This window comes from Stigmatopora argus, chromosome 6 (genome assembly GCF_051989625.1).
Source record: "Stigmatopora argus isolate UIUO_Sarg chromosome 6, RoL_Sarg_1.0, whole genome shotgun sequence".
NCBI classification, from domain to species: Eukaryota; Metazoa; Chordata; class Actinopteri; order Syngnathiformes; family Syngnathidae; genus Stigmatopora; species Stigmatopora argus.
In genome coordinates, this window is record NC_135392.1 from 19,958,792 (window position 1) to 19,972,945 (window position 14,154).

General features: G+C 47.8%; 1 protein-coding gene across 8 annotated transcripts in view; it reads left to right on the top strand.

Annotated features, from left to right (window-relative positions):
• mtmr14 (myotubularin related protein 14) overlaps positions 1 to 14,154 on the top strand; it is a 146,477-nt gene that overhangs the window by 33,762 nt on the left and 98,561 nt on the right. For all 8 annotated transcript variants that reach the window (XM_077603610.1, XM_077603611.1, XM_077603612.1 and 5 more), the window contains one exon: positions 12,560 to 12,633. In XM_077603610.1, coding sequence (XP_077459736.1) covers positions 12,560 to 12,633 — 74 coding nt within the window. The remainder of the gene's footprint in view (positions 1 to 12,559; positions 12,634 to 14,154) is intronic.

A 14,154-nucleotide genomic window follows, 5' to 3' on the forward strand; every position in this document is an offset into this window, starting at 1 on the left:
CGGCCGAATGAACGTTCGGCGGAACGTCCATTCGGCGACCTGCCCGTCTGTCAAACGTCCGTAGGCAAAACGTCTTTAGGCGAATCATCTGAGTACCGATGATATCGCTCACACTGGTACTCAGTGCGCTCAGGGAGGTTGTCTTTCTGCTCAGACCAACGAAAAATTAGAGGGAACATTGGTTACTACTACTTTATTTTCTCTATTTCTTCTGTCACGTACTGTTCTGCGTGATCTCCAAATGGCTACTACTTTAAACGCAAGGATAAAATAAAAAATATAAAAAAAAATTGGCAGCACATTGTAGTGTAGTACGTACTTGTATTTAGAAATATGTCCAGCGGGGGGCAGTACATGCCCTTGTTATTCCTAAATGAATGTTATCTGTAACGGGCCGTATATGGGCCGCGGGCCGAGGTTGAAAGACATGTACACACACGATCCGGGGGTGGGGCGAGCGCGCGAATCCCGTTTCGGCGAAACGTCCGTTCGGCCAACGACTGTTCGGCCGAATGAACGTTTGGCAAAACGTCCATTCGGCGACCTGTCCGTCGGCCAAACGTCTTTCGGCGAATCATCCGAGTACCACCTTATCGTGGTGGTGGGGTTTGTGTGTCCCATTGATCCTTGGAGCAATGTTGTCTGGGGCCTTGTGCCCCTGGTAGGGTCACCCATGGCAAACTCGTCTGAGTTGAGGGACCAGAAAAAGAATGGCTCAGAAGACCTCTTATGATGAGTAAAACCAGTCAACAGCGTATTGCCTTGCCCGGACGCGGGTCACTGGGGCCCCACTCTGGAGCCAGTTGGAGGAGGGGCGCGATGGTGAGCGCCTAGTGGCCGGGCCTACACCCATGGGGCCCAGCCAGGTGGGTTCCCCCTCACATGGGCTCGCCACCTGTGAGCGGGGCCATAGAGGTTCGGTGCATTGACAGTTGGCCAGCAGCCAAAAGGGGGATCCTTGGCGGTCTAATCCCTGGCTGCAGAAACTGGCTCCTGGAACGTGGAATGTCACCACTCTGGTTAGGGAAGAGCCTGAGATAGTGCGTGAGGTTGAGAAATCCTCTACCCACAGCTTGGGTTCCGGTACCACTCTTCTCGAGGGGGGTTGGACACTCTTCCACTCTGGAGTTGCCCGTGGTGAGCATTGCCGAGAAGGTGTGGGCATACTTGTTTGTTGCCCCCCCCGGCTCGGTGCCTGTATGTTAGGGTTTATGTTGTTTGTGCGTATGCACCAAACATCAGTTCACAGTACCCACCCTTTTTGGAGTCCTTGGAGTGGGTGCTGGAGAGTGATCCTTCGGGGGACTCCCTCGTTCTGCTGGTGGACTTCAATGCTCACGTGGCCAATGACAGTGAGACCTGGAGGGGAGTGATTGGGAAGAACGCCCCCCGATCGAAACCCGAGTGGTGTTCTATTGTTGGATTTCTGCGCTTGTCGTGAATTGACAATGATGAATACCATGTTCAAGCATAAGGGTGTCCATATGTGCACTTGGCACCAGAACAACCGAGGCCGCAGTTCGATGATCGACTTTGTGGTCGTGTCATCGGACCTGTGGCCGCATGTCTTAGACCAGGGGTCCCCAAACTTTTTCCTGTGAGGGCCACATAACTTTTCCCTTCTCTGATGGGGGGCCGGTGTCAGTTTGTAACAGAAAAAGTGTGACGATCGTAGGGGAGCTTAATTTTTTTTTATTGTTTTCCAGAAAGCCACACATAACCAAATAACCCTTTCCAGGTTCTTTAAAGAAAAAAGTCAGAAAACAAATAATAACACTATTAATGAAATAAATAATAACTAAATAACCCTCTCTGAGTTCTTCACATAAAAAACTGGAAATAAATAACACTATTTATGAAATAAATAAGAACTAAATAACTCTCTCTGGGTTCTTCATAGAAAAAAAGCCATGGAACATTAACTTTCTGTTGTGCCATGCACAATCTTAACAGATAAAAGTTCAGCTCAGTTGTCAGAGCAGAATCTCTCTGACACATATGAGCAGTCTCCTAAAGTTCTTGTGTTTCTTCCTTATAATCCTTTTGTTCCAATAGGCTTGTAGACACCGCTGTTTGCAGCTCTCTCATCAACTTCCCTGTGAAAACCACAAAGGAAGCAGGTTGAGAAACTGAACTAAGTGAAACCGCACCTACACAGCACAATACATTTCACTACCAGTATGGTTGTAAAGATGGATTTTATCCCAGTAGATTTTATTATGATTATATTTGTTTATGCTCAGAATGACTCATTCAAATCAGAAAAGTGAGCTTACCTATGTCTGTTTATCAGTGTGAACTGTGGGCCTGCATCTGGCTGGTGAGAAGTTGAATATCAGGTTCCATTCTAGTTACAGCCAGTCTCAAGCACTGATGCAAATGTTCATCTGTCAATCTTGATCTCATCGGAGTTTTCAGCAGTTTCATGCGAGAAAAGGTTTTCTCGCAGATATACGTGCTGCCAAAAACTGAGGACATTTTCATTGCATGTTTTTTGATGTTTGGATATGTGTCGTTTGGGAGGGAGGCATAGAAGTCAATGAGACTGTTGAGCTTGAATGCGTCTTTCAGAACATCACAGTTCTGTAACTCAGCCAACTCAAACTGATATGAAGGCTGGGCTTCATCAATGTCGGCAACAAAGGGGTTCTGAAAAAGACGGATTTCTTTTGCATGAACATGTAGTTCAGTGAATCGCACACCGAACTCCGCCTTCAGCATTTCCAGTGCTTCCACGCACTTTTCAGCTGGGAACGGGACCGCTGGGTTCTCTGTCGACAGGTTTTGGGTAGCAGGAAGATGGACAAAGTTGCGCTTTTTCACTTGTTCCAAAAGCAGCGCTAATTTCACCTCAAATGCTTTTATGTGTGAATACATGTCGCAAATGAGTTTCCCTTCGCCTTGTAGCTGCAAGTTAAGGCGGTTAAGTATTTCTGTCACGTCTGTTAAAAATGCGAGGTGCCATTTCCATTCTGGGTTGATCAGCTCTGGGACCGTTTTGTCTTTTAAATGAAGAAATGCGTTAATTTCGGGTAGAAGCTCGTAAAAACGCCTCAAAACTCTGCCCCGGCTCAGCCATCGGACCTCTGTGTAGTACAGCACATCTCCGTGCGTAGACTCCAGTTCAGACAGGAATTCTTGGAACTACCTGTGTTTAAGTCCCTTTGCCCTGATGAAGTTTATGCACGACACCACAACCTTCATTACAGAATCCCACGTCAACACTTTGCAGCACAGTGCTTGCTGGTGAATTAGGCAGTGGACTCGTAGCGGGGCGGTGAGACCCCTTTTTTCCAACTCACGGTTCATGCGTCCTATTAAACCGCGAGTTTCGCCCACCATGCTAGGAGCCCCGTCAGTCGTGATGCTAGCCAGCTTTGACCAGTCCAGGTCCAACTTCTCCATGGTTTGGCACACTTTGTGAAAAATATCCTCTCCCGTTGTGGTCCCTTTGAGACTTTGGAGGGCTGCCAGATCCTCGCGTATCTCAAAGTTTGCGCTAACTCCACGAATAAAAATGAGCAGTTGCGCTGTGTCTTGCACGTCCGTGCTTTCATCCAGTGCTAATGAAAAAAAGTCAAATTCTTTCGTCTTCTGCTGCAGCTGGGCATAGGCATTATTCCCGATTTCTTCAACGCGTCTGGTGATTGTACTCGCCGACAGACTTACGGCATTAAATGCATCTTTCTTCTCGGGACACACTTCCTCCATGACAACATCCATACATTTCTTAAAAAACTCTCCGTCAGTGAAAGGCTTACCGTTGCTTGCTATCAGTTTAGCAACCCGAAAGCTGGCCCGAACGGATGCCTGGTTCAGCTGATAGCGTCTCTGGTATTGTTCAGAGGGCCGGTCCAAATGTGCCGGCGGGCCGGATTCCGGCCCGCGGGCCGTAGTTTGGTGACCCCTGTCTTAGACCCTCGGGTAAAGAGAGGGGCGGAGCTGTCAACCGATCACCACCTGGTGGTGAGTTGGCTCCGATTGTGGGGGCAGATGCCAGTCCGGGAAGAGACGGGGGGACATTGAGTCCGAGTGGACCATGTTCCGCGCTTCTATTGCTGAGGCAGCAGACCGGAGCTGCGTCCGCAAGGTGGTCGGTGCCTGTCATGGCGGCAACCCCAGAACCTGCTGGTGAACACCGGCGGTAAGGGATGCCGTCAGGCTGAAAAGGAGTCCTACTGGGCCCTTTTGGCCCATGTGACTCCAGAGGCAGCTGACGAGTAGCGGGTGGCCAAGTGGCACGTGACTCTGGTCGTCTCTGAGGCAATAACGCGGGCATGGGAGGAGTTCAGTGAGGCCATGGAGAACGACTTCAGGGTGGCTTCAAGAAAATCTTGGTCCACCATCCGACATCTCAGAAGGGGGAAGCAGTGCACCGTCAACACATTGTATAGTAGGGATGGGGCGCTGCTGACCTCGACTCGGGATGTTGTGAATCGGTGGGCCGAATACTTTGAAGACCTCCTCAATTCCACCAATGCGCCTTCCCATGAGGAAGCAGAGCCGGGGGACTCTAGGGCGGACTCTCTTATCTCTGGGGTTGAAGTCACCGAGGTGGTTAAAAAGCTCCTCGGTGGCAAGGCCCCGGGGTGGATGAGATCCGCCCGGAGTTTCTAAAGGTTCTGGATGTTGTGGGGCTGTCTTGGTTGACACGCCTCTGCAATATTGCGTGGACATCGGGGACAGTACCTCTGGATTGGCAGACCGGGGTGGTGGTTCCCCTTTCTAAAAAGGGGGACCGGAGGGTGTCTTCCAATTACCCAGGAATCACACTCAGCCTCAGGTCTGTTCTGGGGTACTGGAGAGGAGCGTCTGCCGGGAGGTCGAATCTCGGATTCAGGAGGAGCATTGTGGTTTTCGTCCTGGCCATGGAACAGTGGATTAGCTCTACACCCTCAGCAGGGTCCTTGGGGGGTCATGGGAGTTCGCCCAATCAGTCTTCATGTGATTTGTGGACTTGAAAAAGGCGTTCAACTGTGTCCCCCGGCCAGGCTTGTGGGGGGTACTCCGGGAATATGAAGTTCCGGAACCCCTGTTAAGCGGGGTCCGGTCCCTTTATTACCGGTGTCAGAATCCGGTCCGCGTAGCCGGCAGTAAGTCGGATCTATTTCTAGTGGGGGTTGGACTCGGCCAGGGCTGCCCTATTTCACCGATTCTGTCCATCACTCTTATGGACAGAATATCTAGGCGCAGCCGTGGCGTTGAGGGGGTCCGGTTTGGTGGCCTCTGTATTGCATCGCCGCTTTTTGTAGATGATGTGGTTCTGTTGGCTTCATTAGGTCGTGATCTCCAACTCACGTTGGAACGATTTGCAACCGAGTGTGAAGCGATCGGGATGAGAATCAGCACCTCCAAATGTGAGATCATGGTCCTCAGTCGGAAAAAAAGTGGAATGCCCTCTCCGGGTCAGGGACCAGGTCCTTCCCCACGTGGAGGAGTTTAAGTATCTTGGGGTCTTGTTCACGAGTGAGGGAAGAATGGAGCGGGAGATCAACAGGCGGATCAGGGCGGCGTCTGCAGTGATGCGGACTCTGCACCGGTCCAACGTGGTGAAGAGGAAGCTGATGTAAAAGGCAAGGCTCTCTATTTACCGGTCGATCTACGTTCCCACCCTCATCTATGGTCACGAGCTGTGGGTCGTGACCGAAAAAACTAAATCCTGGATACATGCGGCTGAAATTAGCTTCCTCCGCAGGATGTCCGGACTCTCCCTTAGAGATAAGGTGAGAAGCTCGGTCATCCGGAAGGGGCTTGGAGTAGAGCCGGTGCTCCTCCGGATCGAGAGGAGCCAGATTAGTTGGCTGGGGCATCTGATCAGGATGCTCCCATGACGCCTCCCTCGAGAGGTGTTCTGTCTCATCGGGAGGAGGCCACGGGGCCTCGGACATGCTAGGGAGACTACGTCTCCCGGCTGTCCCGGGAACGCCTTGAGATACTCTCGGAAGAGCTGGATGAAGTGACTGGGGAGAGAGAAGTCTGGGCTTCCCTGCTGAAGCTGCTGCCCCCGCGACTTGACTTGGGATAAGCGGAACAAGATGAGATGAGACAATGACGGTCATTTGAATGTCGTCTAGTGTAGAATCTGAAATATGTGAGAGTAACTTCAGATATCTGCATTTCTGCAAAACATGGTCTTATTTTGAAATGTTTCATGGGAGTACATGCTTGCCGATAACTGTGAGCTTTGTACTCTTCACCTATGTGGTGTCAGTCGTACATTTATTGGAATGTTGACAGTCCTTGAAGTGCTTATACTGGCAGTCCTGAGGAGAATGGAATAGTACAGTAATCCCTCGATTATCGCGTCTTCACTTATCGCGAATCCTCTACTTCGCCATGTCTGGTCTACATTAACTGCAATATTTGAGGGATAACTGATAATCTGTTTTAAGATTTTTGAGTCAGCTTATCAAGTCTCAAAATCATTGCCTCCCAAGACAAGTCAAGACGAGTCTTGAGTCATTGGCTTATGCCGAGTCTCAGACTCTACCAGTCCAAACAAGTTTATTCCGAGTCTGTTTTTTTTCTTCAATTCCGAGTCCATTTGGAAGTCATCAAATTTGCGACTCGAGTCCAAGTCTCTATGACTCAAGTCCAATTGTCTGCCGTATATGTATGTCATTGTCTGCATGTATACATGTAGAGAGAGAGGCCCTGAAAGTCCTGTGGGAACAGGTCAGGCAAAGACTATCAAGGCTTCGCAGAGATGAACGCATCCACAAGCGTAGCAAACGTAAGCCGAAAGAACGAGCCAGCTTCTACAAGGACCCCTTCAATCTCGCCAGACAACTGCTGGAGAAGTCCGGTACGCTCGAGACCACCAGGGAGCTAATGGAACAGCACGTCAGAAGGCAGTACAGCGATCAATGAAGAGACGTACCACTAGGAACACCAGGGTACCTACCCCGTCCGTCCCTCTCCACTGACGGCCGAGTTTAACCTCATCCCCCAAGCTCAGCGAAGTTAGGCAAGCAGTGAAGAAGGCAAGGTATTCATCAGCACCGGGCCCCAATCGGCTGCCCTACAAGTTGTATAAAAACTGCCCCAAGGTATTTGAGCTACTCCGATACCTAATGAGAACTGCCTGGAAGCTGCTCATTCCATCGGAGTGGCAAAGGGCTGTAGCGGTCTTCATCCTGAAGGAAGCGAATTCCAAAGAAATAGGCCAATTCAGAGCGAGAGAGCGAGAGAGAGCGAGAGAGAGCGAGAGAGAGCGAGAGAGAGCGAGAGAGCGAGAGAGAGCGAGAGAGAGAGAGAGAGCGAGAGAGAGATGCTGTATTGCTAGTTATAGAGAGAATGAAGGTTCATCGGACCTCTACCGCCGTCAATGGCACCCGATGTGTTAAATGAGTGCTCTTATTGATAATTTTGATATTTCAACACCTTGCTGTATTGCAAGTTATAGAGAGAATGAAGGTTCATCGGACGTCACCGCCGTCAGCCGTCAATGCTATTGACGGCGGTAGACGTCCTATTCATGTTGACTGCTGCGTTATATATCCACTTGATGGAGCTCTGATAACAGAAATAGCATCTGCACCTCAGTCAACATGAATCGGACGTCTACCGCCGTCAATGGTAGCTTATTGTTAGTGTTTAATTTGCGACAATAATAGTATAAAAGAGCCAAGTTTGTCTGTACCAGGGGTGGGCAAACTTTTTGACTTGCGAGCCAGGATGGATACTAAAATTTGACAGAGGGGCCGGCCGGGCCGGGAGCATTTGGACACGCAATGTAATTCATCAAACCTGGGGATTGAAATGCAAGAAAAAAGACACAATTGAAGGTGAAAATGTATTTTCAAATTTACTTTCAACATTAAGAACATATTATTATTCAACGAAAGAAAGCAGTCTTTTAATTGAGAGTGATGAGTGGCATGTTGTTCTCCAAGTTACACTCTAACAAAGGTCTAGACTAGTGCGTCATCTATCGGGGAAACGAGGGTATTGCAGGCAATGTTCCCTCTAATTTTTCGTTGGTCTGAGCAGAAAGTCAACCTCCCTGAGCGCACTGAGTACCAGTGTGAGCGACATCATCGGTACTCGGATGATTCGCCTAAAGACGTTTCGCCGACGGACATTTGACAGACGGGCAGGCCGCCAAATGAACGTTCGGCGGAACGTCCATTCGGCGACCTGTCCGTCTGTCAAACGTCCGTCGGCGAAACGTCTTTAGGCGAATCATCCGGTCACGACATCATCATTGCTCGCTATGGGCACACCAGTATCACACCTGCCACAAGCAGGTGCATGCCAATGTTCCCTCTAATTTTTCATGTAAAACATGCTGTAAAACACGAAAAACATAAGGGGACAGAGCTACTGCCACTGGTTGCCGCTTAAACGGCGCCATCATGGGGAAAGGGGTAAAAAAAAAAACATAAATAAAAAAATAAAATAAAAAAATAAAAAATCCGATTTTTTTTTTTTACTGCGCGCCATATGATTGCTGCTGCGCAGAGAAGACGAGAGTAGTGCGCAATTGCGCACGCGCGCAGCTTAGAGGGAACACTGATTGCAGGGCAAAGGGCCGTAGTTTGAAAAACATGTACACGCCAATACGAGCAAATCCAGGGGCGGGCGAGCGAGCGAATCCGGCGACGAATAACATGTACACACATGCCAATAATACGCAACTTATTGATAATTTTGATATTCGATATTTCGATATTAATGCTCTTATATTGTCAATGCAATTACAAACTCTCTCATGATTATAATTTTGAGAGCGAGAGATTACCTGGTTGATCGCTTTCAACAGTAAACTCTCTGTCTCTCTCTCTCATGATTATAATTTTGAGAGCGAGGGAATCCGGCGATGAAACGTCCGTTCGACGAAATGTCCTGCAGCGAATCCGTCGACCAAACGTCCGTTCGACGAACGTTCGTTCGACGAAACGTCCGTTCGACGAAACGTCCGTTCGTCGAAACGTCCGTTCGACGAAACGTCCGTTCGACGAAACGTCCGTTCGACGAAACGTCCGTTCGACGAAACGTCCGTTCGACGAAACGTCCGTTCGACAAACTGCCCGTCGATCAAATGTCCGTTTGACCAAACGTCCGGGGACCAAGTGTCCGTCGACCAAACGTCCGTCGACGAAATGTCTGGTCACGACTCTCTCATGGCCTTTCTGTCTGCTGCCGTGCTTCCAGCGTACCACACTGTAATGCAGTATGCCATGATGCTCTCCACAGTGGTTCTATAGAAGGTTACCAGAAACTTAGTGTCCAAGTTGTTCTTCCTCAGGAAATGGAGTCGTTTCTGGGCCTTCTTCAGCACTGCCATGGTTTTGGTAGACCAGGAGAGCTTGTCCGTGACCTGGACCCCAGGAATTTGAAGGACTGGAGCCTGTCTACGCATATTCCGTTTATGAGGAGTGGGGCCAGATCTGTGCTGCGTTTGTGAAAGTGCAGGATTATTTCTTTAGTTTTTGTGGTGTTTAGTGTGAGATTGTTCACCAAACACCACGAAGACAGTTTGTTGACCTCATCTCTGTAGGCAGACTCATCCACCCCTGAGATGAGTCTGACCACAGTGGTGTCATCGGCAAATTTGATGATGGAGTTAGACTGGTGAAGAGAACTCAGTACACAGCCTTGAGGTAAGCCAGTGCTCAGTGTGATGAGAAAGAGAGGTGGGGACCAAGTCTACCAGTTTGTGGACGGTTGGTTACCTCACATAGTTCCCATGGTGCTCCAGGTGGCTCAGTGCTGTGTGTAGAGCTACGGCGTTGGTGTCTTCAGTGGACCTGTTTGCTCTATAAGCAAACTGGTGAGGGTCAACTGAGGGAGGGATTGTATCCCTGATGTGGCGGGCGACCAACTTTTCAAAGCACATCATGATCACAGGCGTAAGTGCAACAGGCCTATAATCATTCACGCTGTCAATGGTTGGCTTTTTAGGGACAGGGATAATGGTGGCAGATTTCAGGCAGGTTGGGATGATGGATTGTTCCAGGGAACAATTGAAAATCTTTTTGAAAACCCCACTCAGCTGGTCAGCACGGGCTTTGAGCACCTTCCCAGGTACTCTGTCAGGGCCAGCAGCCTTCCTGGTGTTCACAGTCCACAGTACCTGTCTCACTTCATGTTCGTGAAGCTTCAATGTACTGCTGCAGGGTGGTGGTGGATGTGTTGAGACTGAGTCGGATTTGTCAGTCTCAAAGCGGGTAAAGAAACGGTTCAGTTCTTCTGCTAGTCAGGCATCTGCGTTAACAGACACATTATTGTCATTATAATTCGCAATGTGTCGTATTCCCTGCCACATCTTCGTTATATTCTGTGAAGTGCTCCTCAATTTTCCCTTGAGTGGCTACATCGATACCAACTGCCAAAAAGCAGGAATCCCAGGCTTTCCAGGGTGCATATAGCATTCTGCCCTGATCTAGGGCCAGATCCAGAAGGCCAAGCGGGAGATGACCGACCTGCATTTGGCTGGATCTCGTTAATGCGTATGGATCTGTTCCACTGAGGATTTACATGGACGACATCACCAGCCTCCTTCGGACAGCAGTATGCGCATCTCGACTGCTGAAGAGGATAGACAACTTGACATCTTGGATCAGGATGAAGATCAAAGCGTCCAAATCCTGTAGTCTGTCACTCAGAATAGGAGTCAGAAACGACAACACCACCTTTGTCGTCGGGGGAAAAAGAATCCCCCTCCACTCTGAGCAACCTTTCAAAAGTCTAGGGAGGCAGTATACGGCAGAGCTGTCTGATAAACAGATGGAGAGGACCATCATAATGCAACTTACTGATGGCCTGCCAAGGATTGACCAGAGCCAACTCCCTGGAAAGTTCAAGGTCTGGTGCTACCAGTTCATACTCTATAGAAGGGTAATGTGGCTCTTGAGAATGAGCAAGATCTCCTCATCCACGGTGAGCTATATAGATGGAAAAGCCAATTCATTCATCAGAAAGTTGCTAGGTCTACCTCGGTGCCTTTCCGAAACGGGCCTCTTTGGAAGGAATGCACTGCAACTGCCACTGCAGTCTATCAGTTTTGGCTACAGGCAAGAGAAGTCTAGGCTGGTTCTCAAGCTAAGCGAGTCCAATTGCCAGTCAGTAAAGAACGCCAACATTAAGGTTCCCACTGGCCGGAGGTGGAACGCCTAGGCCGAGGTTGAGACCGCGCCTGTCCGCACCGAAGTCAAGCGACTGAACCTCTACACCACGAGGTGGCCCTGTCTGTGAAAGCCTTTGAGGTATTTGTTTTAATTGAGGGGTATATAAATAAATGTGACTTTACAGGACTCACTCACTGACCATTACAGTGTTTCCATCACCAAGTGCATAATTTGCCTTCTTCGGTCAGGAATAGGTTGCCCGGTGGAGGAGTGGTTAGCGCGTCGTCCCCACAGTTCTGAGATTGAAGGTTCGATCGCAGGTCCAGACCGTCCTGTGGGGAGTTTGCATCATCTCCCAGGGCTTGTGTGGGTTTTCTTCGGGTATTTAGGTTTCCTTCCCCATCCCAAAATTATGCATCGGAGCCTGACTGAACACTCAAATTGCCTCTAGGTAGGAGTGTGAGCACAAATTGTTGTTTGTCCTTGTGGCCTGTCCTCGCTATCCACCAATCCAGGTTATCCCCTGCCACAGTACCCCAAGGACGAAAGCAAGAGGCACCAAGGACGCTCCATCTTATCAGTGGATTGCAGAGTTGAAATATCAACATCCCCCACATCTCACAGACAACAGGCACAAGTTAATGACTGCTGACCAATTAGAGAAAGACAAATCCTTTCTTTGTTTATGACTTGTATAATAATGCTTACAATACAGATAATCTGGCTATGTGGCTATAATCTGTGTGTTAAGACCTACCATATGCATGCATGTACATTTATGTGTATGTATATATGTGCTAAGCAACACGCTTCTTTAATTATATATTTATTCATGTATTTATTTCTTGACCTACTTATTACCTATCTATTTATGTCTAAAATGCCTTTCCTATTCCTGCATCCTCACCCTCTTGCCACTGGAACAACGAAATTTCCCGAATACGGGATGAATAAAGTTATCCAATCCAATCCAATCTTTGTCAATTTACCACATCTCTGCTTGGTAAAGGGTTGTTTGGGCGATTGACCCACACTTTATTTGACTTCTTGAGCAATAAATTGTTCGGCTTCAAATGTGTCAATGTTATGTTGGAGTTCTTTTGGGGAAAATGAACACATGAGACTTTGAGGATTAAATGGTTAACACTGGATTTAAAATAGAGGGTTCCTGTACCACCCGTACAAACATCATTCAATTAATTGTAGAAAATTGTATGGTTGTAACGCGGTAATATATGGAAATAAGAACTTAAGGAGCCGTGATGCTATCCTTTGCCTATGGAAGCCTGTTAAACATACGCTAGGGCAAAGGATAAAATGTAAAATACTTCTTAAATATTTCAACAAATATTTATTCCTATTCCCTAAAAATCACTGGTGTCAGGTAAGACGAACTCGTAAATTCTTTAGAGGTCACCGTGTGCACAATTACTCCATCAAAATATCAAATGCTCTACATGCGTGTAATCTTTGTCTTTTGTTGCCAGTGTGACATCCTCTGAGAAGGCAGACAAAGCCCAACGCTATGCAGACTTCTCTTTGCTCTCTGTGCCTTATCCAGGTAAAAAAGCAGCAAAATTCCTTTTTTATATATAAAAAAATGATATTGGCATGTTCAGAGTTAGTCTATATAGTAAAAGTGCCTCCGTCTTGGCGGGCCTCAATTCAGATCCAGAGCAAGTAGCACACCCATGGTCAATTTCCATGTGACTGATTTTTACACACCAATTAAATAATAAAATCTTGGCAAATAGTATTCAGAAATTAATTATCAAGACTCACAAAGATCTATAAGTATTCAAATTCTACCCAAACAATCATTTATGTACTGGGTAGGTTTGTGTATCCCAATGATCCTAGGAGCTGTTTTGTTTAGTGCTTGGTGCAACTGGCAAGGTCAACCATGGGAAACAGGCCCTAGGTGAGTGCCCAGATAAAGAATGGCTCAATCGACCTCCTATGATGACTAAAGACAAAGAGTTCCGTTTTCCTTCACCTGGACTCGGGTCACTGAGATCACGACCCACAGCTCATGACCATAGATGAGGGTGGGAACGTAAACCGACCGGTAAATAGAGAGCTTCGCCTTTTGGCTCAGTTCCTTCTTCACTACGATGGAACGGTGCAGAGTCCGCATCACTGCAGACGCTGCACCGATCCGCCTGTCGATCTCACGCTCCATTCTTCCCTCGGTAGTCAGACGATTCGCCGAAAGACGTTTCGCCGACGGACAGTTCGCTGAACGGTCGTTTCGCTGAAACGCTCGCCCCGCCCCTGGATCGTGTGTGTACAATTTTTTCAACCTCGGCCCGCGGGCCTTATACGGCCCGTTACAGATAACATTCATTTAGGAATAACAAGGGCATGTACTGCCCCCCGCTGGAAATATTTCTAAATACAAGTACGTACTACACTACAATGTGCTGCCAATTTTTTATATTTTTTATTTTATCCTTGCGTTTAAAGTAGGAAGACTTATATGAAATTCTAGAGAACAATACCTGAAAATGCCATGGAACACACTTTTACTTCTAGTTTAATTTTAAATAATTCCCCATTATTTTAGGAAACATATATTCAAAATGATTTGCTGAGAACCTTAATTCAAAGATTAATCTCAACGTTTTCTATGCTGGTGTAAGTTTTCTGGAGTAGGATTTCTGGATTTACAATTTCATTACAGTAGTACTTACTGTTACTACTACTTTATTTTCTCTATTTCTTTTGTCACGTACTGTTGTGCGTGATCTCCAAATGGCTACTACTTTAAACGCAAGGATAAAATAAAAAATATAAAAAAATGGCAGCACATTGTAGTGTAGTACGTACTTGTATTTAGAAATATGTCCAGCGGGGGGCAGTACATGCCCTTATTATTCCTAAATGAATGTTATCTGTAACAGGCCCTATATGGCCCGCGGGCCGAGGTTGAAAAAGTTGTACACACTAGATCCGGGGGCGGGGCGAGCGTTTCGGTGAAACGTCCGTTCGGCGAACTGTCTGTCGGCCAAACATCCGTCGGCCAAACGTCTTTCGGCGAATCGTCCGGTCACGCTTCCCTCACTCGTGAACAAGACCCCAA